General features: G+C 33.3%; 2 protein-coding genes across 2 annotated transcripts; one reads left to right on the forward strand and one right to left on the reverse strand.

Annotated features, from left to right (window-relative positions):
- Nucleotides 1-400: 400 nt before the first annotated feature.
- Nucleotides 401-5,990, forward strand: LOC137812546 (respiratory burst oxidase homolog protein C). Its single transcript, XM_068614608.1, has 12 exons — nt 401-1,132; nt 1,221-1,383; nt 1,485-1,533; nt 1,713-1,826; nt 1,945-2,367; nt 2,510-2,893; nt 2,992-3,087; nt 3,199-3,314; nt 3,416-3,518; nt 3,599-3,672; nt 4,770-5,293; nt 5,439-5,990. Exons 1-12 carry the CDS (start codon nt 589-591, stop codon nt 5,546-5,548), a joined length of 2,700 nt encoding a protein of 899 aa, XP_068470709.1. The 5' UTR covers nt 401-588; the 3' UTR covers nt 5,549-5,990.
- A 3,157-nt stretch (nt 5,991-9,147) lies between these two features.
- On the reverse strand, nt 9,148-14,494 carry LOC137809807 (uncharacterized). Its single transcript, XM_068610880.1, has 12 exons — nt 14,365-14,494; nt 14,080-14,211; nt 13,835-13,943; nt 13,618-13,751; nt 13,370-13,514; nt 13,001-13,179; nt 11,910-12,147; nt 11,376-11,474; nt 11,105-11,250; nt 10,803-10,907; nt 10,327-10,415; nt 9,148-9,954 (listed from the first exon to the last, which is right to left on the reverse strand). The coding sequence occupies exons 1-12, from the start codon at nt 14,431-14,433 to the stop codon at nt 9,438-9,440; spliced, it is 1,962 nt and encodes a 653-aa protein (XP_068466981.1). The 5' UTR covers nt 14,434-14,494; the 3' UTR covers nt 9,148-9,437.
- Between the last annotated feature and the right edge of the window lie 934 nt (nt 14,495-15,428).

The raw sequence follows: 15,428 nt of genomic DNA on the forward strand, positions 1-15,428 counted from the left end.
TTATAGTGTTTAATCATGAAAATTTGTTGTGGTGGACTAAATCTATCAAATATTAATGATAAATAATTTCTAGCATGATCTATGATTTATTGGAAGATATATTGATATATTGTTATAAGGATATTACACGAATTCAGTTAGAGAGTTTCCATAATTATCATTTATTGAAATTCTTCAATGTCGAAATCGATGTTTATCCCATACCGACCGATATACTACTAACACTACATTACATAAAAATTAAAAATCTGAAAGTAAAATATGTAACAAAATTAAAAAGTTTCCTTATTTTTTTGTGTGATGTTTATTATAAAGAAGTGTAAGAAATTTAGATAAGTTAAATGGTTTAAATAAAGAAAGATATCCATTATAATAATAGAGTAGAAAATAAAGTCACTTTGAACAGCTCTTTCTGTGATATGATGGCTGTCAATGTTGTCCATAGCAAGAAGAGGTTAAGATACATATATACAAAGGCAAAGCCAGGAGTGTCAGCTAGCAGGGAAAGGGAAAGAGAAAGAGAAACAAATAAGTGCCAAGAGAGAGACCTGAAAGTGGTGTGAGTCACTGTGTGTTCATCAGAAAAAAATGGGAGGAGCTTCTGCAGATCTTCACCAACTTGAATCAGACATAGAACTAACTCATGCTGAAAGGACTGACACCAAGTTAGGGGCTTCAGAGTCAAAAGCTGCCAATGATGTTGGACTTGACAGTGGCATCAAATCTCAGGCTGAAGCTGAAGGACACTTTGTTGAGGTCACCATGGACATTCATGGTGATTCTGTGGCCTTGCACAGTGTTAAAGCTTTTGGGGGTGTTGATGTGGTGGAAGAGGAGGGTGAGAAGTTGGGTTTGACAGGGAAGAGGTTTGAGAAGAAAAAATCCTTCAGTGCCTCTGTGGTTCAGAGTGCTGCTATCCGCATGAAGCAGCTGAAGCGTTTGACTTCTTTCTCCAAACCAGCTCCTAAACACTTTGAAAGAACAAAGTCTGCAGTGGCTCATGCTCTCACAGGGCTCAAGTTTATCAGCACGACCGATGGGGGTGAAGGATGGATTAAGGCGGAGGGGCGGTTTAAGAAGTTTGTTGGTGCTGATGGCTATCTTCCTCGTGCTCGCTTTGCAGAATGCTTAGGTATATAACCTCCATCTTCTTACTTCAAATGACATGAATGTCATCAATGTATAGTAGTTTTTGACTGTGTCATTGGATTTGATTGTAGGATTGAACAAGGAGTCCGAGGCTTATGCAGAGAAGCTTTTTGATACTCTTGCTAGACAGAGAGGTATTCAAGGGGGGTCCATTAACCATATCCAGTTTAAGGAGTTCTGGGACAATATTTCTGACCAGAGCTTTGATGCTAGGCTCAAAACATTCTTTGACATGTAATTGATTGTTTTGGTTGATGTAACCATGAAGCATTTCTTTTGATTCCATGCAAGTATATATCACCCTTCACCGATGTTGACTTGGATTTGCAACGCAGGGTTGATAAAGATGCAGATGGAAGAATCACCGAGGAAGAAATTAAAGAGGTACAGTACAAAATCATTAATTCACCACTAACCGAACAGACTTTTCTTACTTTTTCAAGTTTGCTCAACATTTAAGAGTGGTATGAAATTGTTTTATCAGAAAGTTCTAGTGATCTGAATTTTCCCTCCCATCTGATTAAGAATTTCCTTTGATCATATCTGATGAATTCTGGTCTCAGATTATCTGCCTTAGCGCCACTGCCAACAAACTGTCAATCATTCAGAAGCAAGCAGAGGAATATGCAGCTTTAATCATGGAAGAACTGGACCCTGATGACTCTAAATACATCATGGTAAGTGAAATAGCCTAGCGTGCGTCTAGATTGGAAAAAATCCATTCAATGTCATAGAATTCTCCACTCAGCCTAATTGCTTTAACTTTTTTTACCATATTTTGTTGGGGGGAAACAGATAGACGACCTGGAGACACTTTTGTTGCATGGACCAGAGGAAACTACAAGAGGAGAAAGCAAGAACCTAAGTCGAATGCTAAGCCAAAAGCTTAAGCCTACATACGTGGACAATACAATTATGAAGTGGTATAGGGATGGCAGGTACTTTTTTCTGGACAATTGGCGAAGATCTTGGGTACTTGTCCTGTGGATTGGTGTGATGTTAGGCCTATTTGCCTATAAATTTGTGCAATATCGGAGAAAAGCTGCCTATGAGGTAATGGGCCATTGTGTATGCATGGCGAAAGGTGCAGCAGAGACACTTAAATTGAACATGGCTCTCATCTTACTACCTGTTTGCCGAAACACCATCACCTGGCTCAGGAATAAGACCAAACTAGGTGCTGTAGTTCCTTTTGACGACAACATCAACTTCCACATGGTAATTTTCACTTCTGCTATCTCCTTCAAGACAAGGAAAAGAAACATATCTATTTCAATTAACATGCTTGGTGGATTATGGCAGCTTTCACAAGTCAACAAGGTATGAAAATTAGTAGTATAAATAATGGTGTTTTTTTCAGGTAATAGCTGTGGCAATAGCATTTGGTGTTGGTGTACATGCCATCTATCATCTTAGTTGTGATTTTCCTCGCCTTCTTCATGCAAGTGATGAAAAGTACAAGCTGATGGAACCCTTTTTCGGAGAGAGACCATCAGATTATTGGTATTTTGTCAAATCATGGGAAGGAGTAACAGGGATTATAATGATTGTGCTGATGGCAATAGCTTTTACGTTGGCCAATCCTGCATTCAGGAGAGGCAGGACCAAACTTCCCAAACCCTTCGACAAACTCACAGGTTTCAATGCCTTTTGGTATTCTCATCATCTCTTCGTCTTTGTCTATGCCCTCTTGGTTGTGCATGGAATCAAACTTTACTTGACTACGGAATGGTACAAGAAAACGGTTAGCACCTTCAGTTAACCCTCAAGTGTTTTGACACAGCTGTTTTGAGTTCATATATAATGGATTCACGTGCACTTATTATATTATGTGTTTTGTAGACATGGATGTATCTGGCTGTTCCCATTACCATTTATGCATTGGAAAGACTCACTAGAGCACTGAGATCAAGCATTAAGTCTGTCAAAATATTGAAGGTATGTATCAAACAATAAAAATTCGATTATTTACTACATCAAGAAGCACCTTGCTCTACCATTATTACTTTTGGCCAAGGTTAAAACGTGTGCATGTTGTCAACTCTGAAGGTGACTCTTTATCCTGGAAATGTGTTATCACTTCAAATGTCAAAGCCGCAGGGGTTTACCTACAAAAGTGGACAATACATGTTTGTCAATTGTGCTGCTGTGTCTCCATTCGAATGGTTTGCATTTCAAGAACCATCTTCTAAATGAAAAGTCTTGTAAGTAATCTTTATTTCACAAAAAATCTAATCATGTTTGTTCATTGTTTATGCATTCATAGGCATCCATTTTCCATAACTTCAGCCCCTGATGATGATTACCTTAGCGTTCACATAAAAATAGTTGGTGATTGGACCCGAAGCCTGAAAACCAAATTCTCACAGGTGAATTAACAGTTTTTTTTTTTCTAATCAATATGTGGATTTATCATAATTAAAGAATCTATGTTTTTGGTTTCTTTCAGGCATGCCAACAACCCCTCAACGGGCAAAGTGGACTTCTAAGAGCAGAGTGCTTGAAAGAAGATAACAGTTCAGTGTAAGCATGCTCTATTTTACTTTTCTAAAGTAGGCAATTTTGATAATGTGATCGGTAACTAAGCTAAAAATTATAATTTGACATTTCATAAGCTAAAAAACAAATATAAATACAGTTAACTGAATGTTTGCTAAAAATACTGATCAATTTAATAATGCTCTACAATGAAATTTCAGAACTTGAATTTAACTATTTACTAAATTATTCAAAACTTTCACAATCAATAATTTCATGTCAGTAAAATTTGTTGAATACAAGACTTTAAATCTCACTGGAACTACTTTTAACTAAAGCTAGAAACTAATTTACCACTCAAAATACCTAAAATCCCTTCACCAAATTTTATTTTATTACAGAAAAGTACAATTTCAATAATTGATGTCTGCTGGAGAGCACAAAACAAGTTGGATTTGAAATTATTTAACAAAACATTAACGTCATCGTACAGGGCATGTTTGTCTGTCCATTTTCGTTATGTGGTCAATGACAGCCATCGAGATTTTCAGGGCAACTTAGCACATGCTTTGGAAAGTGTTAGGTGAACATTTTAGAAAGAGATAACCAAATTTTGAGATCTGTTTGAAATGTGTACATACTCAAATAAAAATAACATATATGTATAATCATATATAATATGCAAGTACTATATATATATATATTAAGTTTTTGATGTTGAAACAAGAACATAGTATATAGTACTAACACATTTGATATATTTCTTGTCTGGTCCCATTGAATTTTCTGTCATCATTAGACTCCCCCCACTCTTCTCTTTCACTGTCATATAGGATGGTAGTGAAAGAGTGATCTCTATCAAATAACAACTGTGCCTATTTATAGTAAAATTCACTTCCCAGTTTGTCTGTTATCTGGACGCATATTTGAAAATTTGTGCATGCAAGTTAAGTTGTCAGTTCATGCATATTCAGGAGATACTGAAAATTACGTAACTCTGACCCCAAAAGCTAAAATAAGTTTTTTTATTCAAATTTTCTTTCATCTCATAAAAATCAGTCTATATCTGAAAGATTTACTTAAAAAAAAATACCAAAAGTCTGGAAGAAGAAGATGAAGATGATGGGGTTTTATGGGTTCAGATCTTTCCCGAAAGTGCTGGTTGATGGACCATACGGGGCTCCAGCACAGGACTACAGGGAGTACGAGGTGGTTCTGCTGGTGGGGCTAGGAATAGGGGCTACCCCAATGATAAGCATTGTGAAGGACATGGTGAAGATGTTGAAGGAGATAGAGGAGGAAGAGGAGAGGGGAATGGAGGAGGGAGCAGCAGGAGCAGTGAAGAGTGATGATGAGTTCAAGACAAGAAGGGCATACTTCTACTGGGTGACCAGAGAGCAGGGTTCCTTCGACTGGTTCAAAGGGGTGATGAACGAGGTGGCGGAAGAGGATCGAAAGAAGGTGATCGAGCTCCACAGCTACTGCACCAGCGTCTACGAAGAAGGTGATGCTCGCTCTGCTCTCATTGCCATGCTGCAGTCCATCAACCATGCCAAGAACGGCCTCGACATTGTCTCTGGCACTCGCGTGATGTCTCACTTCGCCAAACCCGATTGGCGCAATGTCTTCAAACGCATTGCCCTTAACCATCCACATGGTCGTGTTGGTACGTAACTCATGCTTACAAATACCACTGTTTCAAACCCTTCAATAATTGCTGCTGCTGCTGCTGATTTTGACATGTTCCTTTGAACTCAACACTTATCATTAAATTTTGACAGAGATAACATTGTTTTGTTTGTGTGATGCAGGGGTGTTTTACTGTGGGCCATCAAACCTCACTCGTGAGCTTCGTCAGCTGTCTTTGGATTTCTCTCACAACACATCCACCAAGTTTGATTTCCACAAAGAAAATTTCTGACAGGATAAGAAGTGAAGGATGTGGAAGCACCTTATTAAAGTTGTCCACTATGAAGAATGTTTTGTCATGTTGTTGATGGTCCATAGGTAAAGTTTCTACTCATATGGTTGTTTAAGGATGAAGGCAAGAGGTGGTTGAATGGTTAGTAATGAGTTGGTTACTACCAACTACTATACTAAAGGTGTGGACTTCTGCTTGGATGTGTCTCAGTGTCTTTTACCTGTGTAAATTTTTAAGAAAATATCATCACAAGAAGGGGTTTTTATTTTTTATTTTTTTTTCTCTTTTGTAATCCTTGGAGAAGGACCTGGAGAAACTGGAAAATAATACAGAAGGGGGAATAATTTGTTCATCTGGAATATGCACTAAACAGTTTGTATTAATTCTCTATGTCTTCTAGAATATTTATATATGTATACAAAATGCTAAATGATTGTTTAAATGAATTATTTATTTTAATTTTGTCACTTGTTCTAATACTGCTAAAGGTGTTAAAGTGAATGTTTAGTTTAATTTTGAAAATCATACCATTAATTTCTCTTATGTAAACACCAATATTTGTACTATCTATTATGACTACTGAATGAGTTTCTTGTGATACTGGTTATTCGGTTTAGGGTTTTGGCTTTCAGAATAAAAAAATTATAACAAAAACTAATTATAATATAAGTAACTAATATTTTTTTTAAATGAGATTAAGAGAGTATTAAGTCTTTATAGATTTGAGATAAAACTATAAATAAGTGAGAACTTCAAAAATAAAAAGTAATAATTTTCTTACGGTAATATCCGTAATCTAAAATATTTATCACTAATTTAAACTTTGAGTGTCTTTATAGATATCCAAACTAAAAGATGAGGGGACTAAAAAGACAAAATGAAAATATTCATTTAAATATAAATATAGTTTCAAGTTTAAGTTTTGCAAGTGAAAAAAAAAGTGTGTTTAAGAAGTTATTATACTAAAAATTAATTTTATTATTATAATTAAATTGTTAGCATGTTTTTGTTTTTGTTAGTGTCATAATACAGATGATAGTAGCATACAATTAGTTGTTTTATAGATAATGATAGATATTTTAAAAAATTGCTTTTTTGACAAATGCCTCTTAATCACTTTTTCTTGCTTTACTTTATTTTATTTTTTATGAGGAAAGCAAAAGAACACATTACGTGTTGAATTATGCTTGCTACGTAGGGAGTGAATTTCCCTACCTACTGTGACAAAAGGAAAATGAGAAGTGCAACGTTCTTAGCAAGTTTATTTAAATTTAAAATTAGTTTTTTTAAAAATAAACTGATTTTTTTTTAATTTTTAAAACAAGTAAATTGTTATATAAAAAAAATAAAAAAAATGTGTTTATTAACAAGCTCTTAATTCATAAAAAATAAATACAAATAAATTAGCTCTTATAATTGATTTTATTAATTTTTTAAATTGGTATCAGTCGAAAGGATTCATTCCCTGTACTCTTTTAACTAAATTTTTTGAAATATTCCCATTGAAGTTTTTTTTTTGTAAACATAAATACTTCACTTAGAATAGTTCTTTAAATTTCTATAAAGAGGAAGAACATATCCATATAAATTAGGTAAACAAAAATACACACGAGAGAAGTTATTCCTCCTCGAAATAACGTTTGCAGTGTGTGGAGAATTTAAACATGAGTTCAAATAAAAAATATTTAAAGGATAAATTCTATATATATTATTTAAACACAATGAACGAGAGTAATAATGAAATAATATATTACCCAAAGTTAGCCATACTAAATTTCTATAAGGTTATTCCATCTGGAGAATTCTTTATTATCGCTGTAACAAAAATCGTGGTGATCTGCATTATGCAAATAATGGAGGAAATAAAGAGAACTATCCATTGACACTTTTGGAAAGAGCTATCGTGCAATGCTGATTAATAGAAGACTACTGCAGAACCAAATTGACAAGTTTTATTTAAAATTTGGTATAAAGAAACTAAAATATGAAGTAATCTTTCGTAACTCATTTAGATTCCCTCTAAGATATATTAAGATATTATTTAAAGTACTATTTTCTTTAGAACTCAAACTTCTATTATGATTTTTAAAAAAAAAAGATATTTGTTGAATACTAATATTTAGAGGTGTAGTTATCTTACTAACTAACACATATTTTTAAAAGTTTGTGTAGTGGGAAAAGAGACCGTGAAGGAAATCTTCACTATTTTTTTTTGGATATTGAGGGTTGGACGAGTGCGTAGCTCATCCATATTGGCGATGGTTTTGCATATAATATATTTAAGAATTTCACTAGATGGAGTAGGAGAGTATGTATGACCATCTTCGTATGTAAATTGAAGATGTTGGTAGATGCTTTAACAAATTGGTCATGTATTGTTAAAGATGTTCAGTATTCCCTTGTACAACATTGTGTAGAGAGTCTGAGGTTACCGTCATGAGTTTGGCAGTTGACAAATTGAGCTAAGAACCTTGTAAGAAATGTGGCAAATGAATCTATGAAATAAAATTTAAAGGTTTTGAACCGGATTGCTCATTAATTTTAAGAATTAAAAGTATAATTAAATAACAATATAAATATATATATATATATATATATATTACTTTAATGGCTAAAACATTGCATTTTTCTTATTTGCTAGCTTTAATATATGATTTTTTTTAGGGCGCTTCTTCCTCACCTCCATATGTTGTTCCTTATGTTTTTTATTTCAAAAATTCCTTATTTAATAAAGTTAAATATATGAAGTTTTGATTTAGTATAGTTTTTCTAGAAGTTTTGATTTAGTATAGTTTTTCTAGAAGTTTTATTAAAATAGGAATTAGCTTTTGAATTATGTATTTCAAAAATCTTTTCAAATTTAGAATTAGTTTTCAGATTACATAATTTATAATATAAGATTTATGTAATTTAAAATATAAAATATATATGAATTATATAATGTATACGTTAATCTCAAATCTGAACAATATAAAAGAAACTTTTAAATTATATAATATAAAATATTATTATTTTTTAAATAAAAATTGGATTATATAATCGAAAATTTAAATTTTCGAATATATGAAACTTCCAAATCTAAAAATGTTTTGAATAATGTAATCCAAAATATTTTTTTTTTAAAAAAAGGAAGAAAATTCAAATCAGTGACAAACTAATACGAGAAAAAGAGGGAAGAAGTGTTAGGATGAGATAAAATTAAAAAAAAAAGGAAAAAAAATGTGTAAAATTTTAAAAGTTAATTTTTTTTTTTTTACCAAAACAAAAAGGTACTTCACATTTAATATGGAATGCCGCGAAAATGTATGGAGAATCTGGAGATATATGGAGGTGAGGAAGAAATAGCCAAAATAAAAGTCTGACTGAGTGCAACAACTCCGAATCCAAAGATTCGGTAGACTTTATGGTTATTCCAACCCACGAACACTCATGTTTAACTGTTGTTAGTCTAATAGTCTCTTTAAGACATTATTTTATCAGTATGTTTATTCTATTGATAGACTTACTGATTAAAAAATCTGCTAATATTCTCAGTAAGCTTATCGGTAAATCTAAGAATAGGTCAATCAATTTATTTAAAACCTTAATATAAAATAAACTTTTAAGCAAAATAATTCTACTCTTGTATACTAATAAGCTTTTCAAACAAAAATGAACATTAATTTTAAACGTTTGCACATTTCGTGCGCCTTAAAAGTTGTTCGTTATATTATAACGAAATCACTTGCAACAGAAAGCAGAAGAGGAAAGAAATAAACGAAATCACTTGCAACAGAAAGCATAAGAGGAAAGAAATAAACGAAATCACTTGCAACAGAAAGCATAAGAGGAAAGAAATACACTGACCTTATTGACTTTCTGAAGATACATACGTGGAATTGCCTTCTTTTTATCTAAGTTTCCTTTTTAGCCTCTGGAAATTAGGTTTTATTAGCTGGCTGCCGACAAAGACTTGTTCTGTACCTTGAGTTGGCTGAAGTGGTATAAGAGGCTTCTTTATGGGCACACTGCTATTTTTCATGCAACTTTCATTTGAACTAGGTGAGACGATCTTTGCTTTTAATGGCCTCGGAACCTCCAATCTCTCCAGAATCCTTGAAGTTTCCCTGTCTAGCTGTCTATTATTACCCTCTCCCGGTGATACAGACGCATTCGATTGACCCAACTTGGCTTTGGACATACAAGATGGAGAGTACAACTTGGGGTCTTCATTTACAACCAATTGCTTCCATTCTTCTGTAATACAATCCATGGTTTTGTTTTCTTGATCCGCTATATCCAATGTCAAAGTTTCGTCATTCACTATGACACCAGTGGCTGGTTCTGCTTTACCGATCACCTCAGACGAAGGTTGTTGAGTTGAGCTTGGTTCCGATAATGAACCTTCTAATTTAGAAAACATTGACCTACAGCATAGTGAAATCATAATTAACTATAAACATGAAAATGTTTAGGCAACTACGAATAATCAGCTAATCAACTAGTTTGCTAACATGGTTCATTTAGAAAAAAACGAGCTAAAAAGGAGGTCTTGGAAGAAAAATTAAATTTAAGAATTCTCCAGTTTGTTTAGTAAATAACTATCCACAAAAATAAGTCTCAGTTGCTATATTTGACAGCATTTGTTCAAAAGGAGAGCTCATCCTATTGTTACTTTTAATTCTTTTTGAAAGAAAGAAAAAACACGTTGTTTATATTTTTTTTTAGAGGTTATTCTTGTCCAAAGGGTGTTCTTAAGTACATGCACTCTAACACGTCAGCTGGAAGTAGAAACTCACCCAAATTGTAGGCTTTCTTTGACAAGCACATTTAGTTTTTGATGAAAGCCTCTTTCATGCAGCAGTGGGTCATAGTCCGTTAGATCAATCTGCAAGCAAATTTTTCCACATTCCAAGATAGAAGGTGCTTATTGTAAATATTTAAATGATTCAATTCAAATTGAACATCTAATATTTGTTAACATCAAACAGTTCAAGATTCTGTAGAAGTTGGAGAATTAGTGTTTCCAAAAACACAAGATGTTAGTAACTGGCTACTTCCTCGTACTAGAAGAAAATTTTAAATCATGAACAACCAAAATTTTTTTCTTAGATAAATTCAGGCATCTAGAGCTCCCAGCAGATTGAGGAACAAATATGGAGTAAAATTCCATTCATGAGGATGAGGGGTACAGTTATTATCTACAGTATGTCAATGGAGGTGAAAACACACAAAAAAAATGCCAAAGATATTTTAGGAAAATGTTTGAATTAACCTTTAGCAAACAGGCTTGAACAGAGTTCTCAATTTCCTTATTTATTGATGAATCAACAGATCGATTGTCAGGAACTCCTAGGAGTTCTTCTGCCCCTGCTAGACGCTGCATATTTTACGGATATTGATTACAGAGTTACAATTGAAAGTAATGGATCACCATCGAATATATAGGCCAAAAAAATGCATATTAGTGCAGTGGAAATGAGGAATGGCACTGGCATGATTACCATTATGCTATTGCGTGTGAATGTGCAGAGAACAAGAGGGATAAATCAGCAGCAAAAAAGAGCTAGTTCTCACCCTCATAAGCATTGGTCCAGTCTCTGATGGCTGCAGAATATAATAGGTATGACAAGGAGCCTCTGCCATTGTCTCTAAATCATAATTTGAAGAGCATATCAAACCTTGGTTCATGGAGTGTAGAAAGCTGGAAAGGCCTCGAAAAACTGCTAAGTTATAGCCATAATGGAATGTAAACTTTGTGAATAATTGGACCAATATAAATTGAATGACAGTAATGCAAGAGTAACAAGCTAAATAGAATTTCAAAGGGGGTGGAGTTTATACAGACGTTGAACATTCACGTCAGACTGATCAGCATCATCAGAAGTGGTTTCAATCACATGATAAGAGGATGATACCACAACAAATGGGGACCCGATTATAAGACCTGCATACAAATTTAAATGAAGATCAATTTTCTATATGGTGGAAAAATATCCACGGTCTACCAGAACTTGCCTAATCAGTCACAGTAGAGTTTAGACAATATAATAGATCTACCAGAACTTGCTAAATTTAATTCTCCATAAAAGAGCAATAAAATTGATAGGAAATATAATTTAAAAATTTGAAATGAAAAGAAGTAAAGAAAAGGATGAATTGAAATAATGAAGACGTTTCCTTCCTCTCGAGTAGACTATTACCATGAATTCTAGACAGATCAAGTTGATTGTGCAATCAATCAATCAAGAAGTTCCTTAAGGGTTGCATTAAAACCTCCGTTTGCCTTTAACAGTTTAATTGAAATGGACAAAAAATAAATCCTTGTTGCATAATGCTATAAACTGAAGTTATAAATGAAAGACCGTAAGCAAATACACACCTTCATCAACAGATGCCAAATTTATCCTCTCAGTTACATCAATGTTGATTGGTGAAGTAATTTGCAGGAGCTTCAAGGAATTATAGAACGAAGGAAGAAACAGAATAGTTTTTTCCCCAACTCGAACAGAATTTTCAATAACATCGAATGTTTCCAGATTGCAGCCAGTGACTGAACAAGAAAGTCTGTTGAATTTTTTTTCAGCATCCCCTAAAGGAATGCCATGGCATCTGCATGTCTGTGCATGAACAATTCTAATAATTAATGCCTCATCCTTTTCCTTTAAATTAGTGGAACAAAAAACTAAAGTGAAAGAAAGTGAGATCTTGTGTAGATACTAGATAGGCACAACATTCAATTTTAAGTGACGTCAAAGCAAGAAAGGCAGAACCATTTAGAAAACAAAACTATTTTGCATGATTACGTTGTTTTGTTGTTCGTTATGTTTCAGATAAGGTTTTTTAGTGTTGTGATATAGGTCCACTTGATGTTATTGAGGACATAACTTGTCCCATTAATAATCTTCCCAAACATGGATAGTGGATCCAGGTTGCCTCTGGATTTATGAATGACAACCAAAATTCAGCCTTTAGATCGCTCCAACAAGTATATGCAACTAATTTTAGTGCAATATATTCATTACAATATTGTCATAACTGTATAAATTGTTTTACTGTAATAATACAACCTTTACGTTCCCTGCTTAAGTTGCAAAGCTTACGTGACATTCAAAGTTGACATTTAAGAGTACCGATTATGACTATAACTCTAAAACCGTTTTACGAGTAACATACATTTGGAGAAAATCAAACAGCCTAGGCTAGAAGTAAGTTCATGATAAGCAACCCGTGGTTTTGTTATCTTTAGAATGGTTATTCTCATAATGGATCCATTGGGCCATTCTTTTAGGCAATAATATATCACTAGTCAGTAGCAGTCACTATTTGGTGTAGATTAGTTATTTGGGGCGTCATTATGGCTATTCTAAACTAAACAACAAATACAAACTTGTTACTTTTCAATTTAAAAAAAAAACTATGCGCTAAAATTGGTTTAAGTTGTCAGTTATCGTGGATTGTAAGCGCTATTACCCGACACTGCCTGAAGTTGTTGGTTATCGGATTCACTAGTGCAAACAGGTTGCAGAATATATGGTTCACAGATTCAAAAAGATTGTCTTTGAAGATGAGGCGAGCTAGCAGCGGCTCCTCCATGTCATCTTTCAAAATCTGCAGCCATTTCTTAACCAGGCTGTGGAATACTCTGAAATCTGCAATTTTAGACTCTTACCGTAAACTTCTCAGGTTCAAATTTACTAAGTTAACTCGTTCATTGAAAAAAAGATTTTTCTTTTCTCGTGTTTATCAAAAGCCAAGGATCAAATTCTATTTCCAAAAGGGATTATATACTGAATTAAAGTATGGTCATATCATAACACATTGTGTGTGAGAGTACTTAACCTGGGATATAGGTCTGAACAGAGCAATTATCAAGATGAGAAGTGCAACGACGAAAATTGTTGATGTTTTCACGTGTATCTGTCAGGTGGCTTGACTTTTGCTGAAATACAGCAAAATCAACTGATACACATTTATCTGCAGCATCCTTTTGGAAAAATAAAAATAAAAGTTAGCTTTTGAATTGAACAAAAAAAAGTTTATCACACAACATATAGCACAGAATCCATGCCATGAATACAAGGACTCACCATTAGGCTCTTCTGCACTACAGAGTCCACATCTTCAGGCAAGGTCGAAGTTATGATAATTACTTTTCTCTCTATATCTTTGCCTTGCCACGAATACAACACTCGTTCACTCAAAACATTTGAAATCATTAAATCTGATGATTAATCATCGAAGCAGTCAGTGCACATTCTGCAACAGAATGGAAAAAAAAAAAATATGCCTTCAGAGAGAGTGTACCGGAAACGTTATCAATATCAGGCTGAAAAGCATCGTAGGGCAAGTTGTTAACAGCATGGTGGAAATCACGTAGGATGAAGTTTCCTACGGGATTGTACGCGATCATCAACTACAACACCAACAGATTCAGTTCACTCTTTTTAACTCGCTCGCCGGGATTATAACACATCCATTTCTCATGCACTCGAAATTATAAACCAAATCAAGAATTAAAAAAAAAAAGGTGACCAGTTCGCAAACAATACCTCATCAGAAGAAGATAAACGATCCTTGAAGACGTAGCACAAGCCGATCTTATCGCCGAGCGTGGTCGATTTGCGCTCGTGCGACTTGGACGAACTCGAAATGGCGTAAAAATTAGCTAGTTGAAGCAGCGACTGAAAATTGTGACACGAAGATTCAGAAATCGCAGATCTATTCGGAATGGTGCTATTGCATGTTTGGATAAGAAAGCAACGGCTAAAAGCATAGAAGTTGAGATTATAGCAAAGACGAAGTTTATTGTGCAGGTTCTAGAGCCATGGCTGTACCTGCTTTATGTCTCTTAGCAATGGAGGTGCCAAGCTCCGCAGATCCAGAACGAAACACAACTGAACCATTTCGCCTCTTCTACTATCTCTCTCTCGTTTGGCGCCAAATGTAACGGAACCCAGCTTTTTAAACTTGAAAGGTCGCCTCATATTAAGAAATTTCACAATTTTATTTAAATTACAATATATTAAATCTAATTATATTATTTGAATAAAATATAAAGTATTTTAATGATGATTAAATGCAAAATTTTATTTCAATTTTAATATGACCAGTATTTAATCATTTAAAAATATCAGTCATATTTTTTAAACAAATACCGTAAAATCTTGTTTCAACTAAACAGTTAGTTTGAATTATAGATCAGTTTCATTTGTTCAATACGATACTTTGCATTGAATTCAAATAATTTAAACAGTAAAAAGTTAACCAAGTTTTGTTTTAAGGTTAAATTCATAATAAAAACATACTTTTCCACTATTTAGATGGCATTTATTTTAATAGAAAAATTGATTTTTTTTGTTATGATAAAATAGCTCTTTTTTATAGAATTTTTTTTTAAAATTCTAGAAATTTATAAGAAAATTTTATTAATTTGAACTTGTAAAATTTTAAATTTTGTCTATAAAGATAACAATTTAAAATTATTCTTCTTCTCTTATTTTGTGATCTCCTATTGGTTGTTAATTACGTTAATGCATTGACATCAACTTACAAATCTCGTTGGATATTGATTATTAATCATTGGCTTCATATCAATTCTTTGAATGTTGTAAGCGGATGTTGTAATTAAATAATAGATAGTTTTTTTCCACTGTCAATTGGGAAACTTTTAGTGCATCTTAATTATTATTGTTTTTTTGCCAATGTTACATAAATGATGTTTAGTTAACCTTGTCAAAAAGTCAGTAAAAAAATAGCTTTGACCAACAAATTTGAAAATAATAATTAAAATAGTGTCAATCAAAATAATTATAATTCACATTAATTTATAAATAACACTGAAATTAACATCAATTTACATTAATAAAAAAATAAATATATTTTTTGACGATAATTTAAT

This window comes from Phaseolus vulgaris, chromosome 2, assembly GCF_000499845.2.
Source record: "Phaseolus vulgaris cultivar G19833 chromosome 2, P. vulgaris v2.0, whole genome shotgun sequence".
Classification (NCBI taxonomy): Eukaryota; Viridiplantae; Streptophyta; class Magnoliopsida; order Fabales; family Fabaceae; genus Phaseolus; species Phaseolus vulgaris.

Coding starts and splice junctions, on each gene's coding strand:
- LOC137812546 (XM_068614608.1), top strand. CDS start 589: ATGGGAGGAGCTTCTGCAGATCTTCACCAACTTGAATCAGACATAGAA. Junction 1,384..1,484: donor CTCAAAACATTCTTTGACAT/GTAATTGATTGT, acceptor TTTGCAACGCAG/GGTTGATAAAGATGCAGATG. Junction 1,827..1,944: donor ATGACTCTAAATACATCATG/GTAAGTGAAATA, acceptor GGGGGGAAACAG/ATAGACGACCTGGAGACACT.
- LOC137809807 (XM_068610880.1), bottom strand. CDS start 14,433: ATGGTTCAGTTGTGTTTCGTTCTGGATCTGCGGAGCTTGGCACCTCCA. Junction 12,148..13,000: donor ACAACTTCAGGCAGTGTCGG/GTAATAGCGCTT, acceptor GTTCATGCACAG/ACATGCAGATGCCATGGCAT. Junction 10,416..10,802: donor TTCAAGCCTGTTTGCTAAAG/GTTAATTCAAAC, acceptor ATTTGCTTGCAG/ATTGATCTAACGGACTATGA.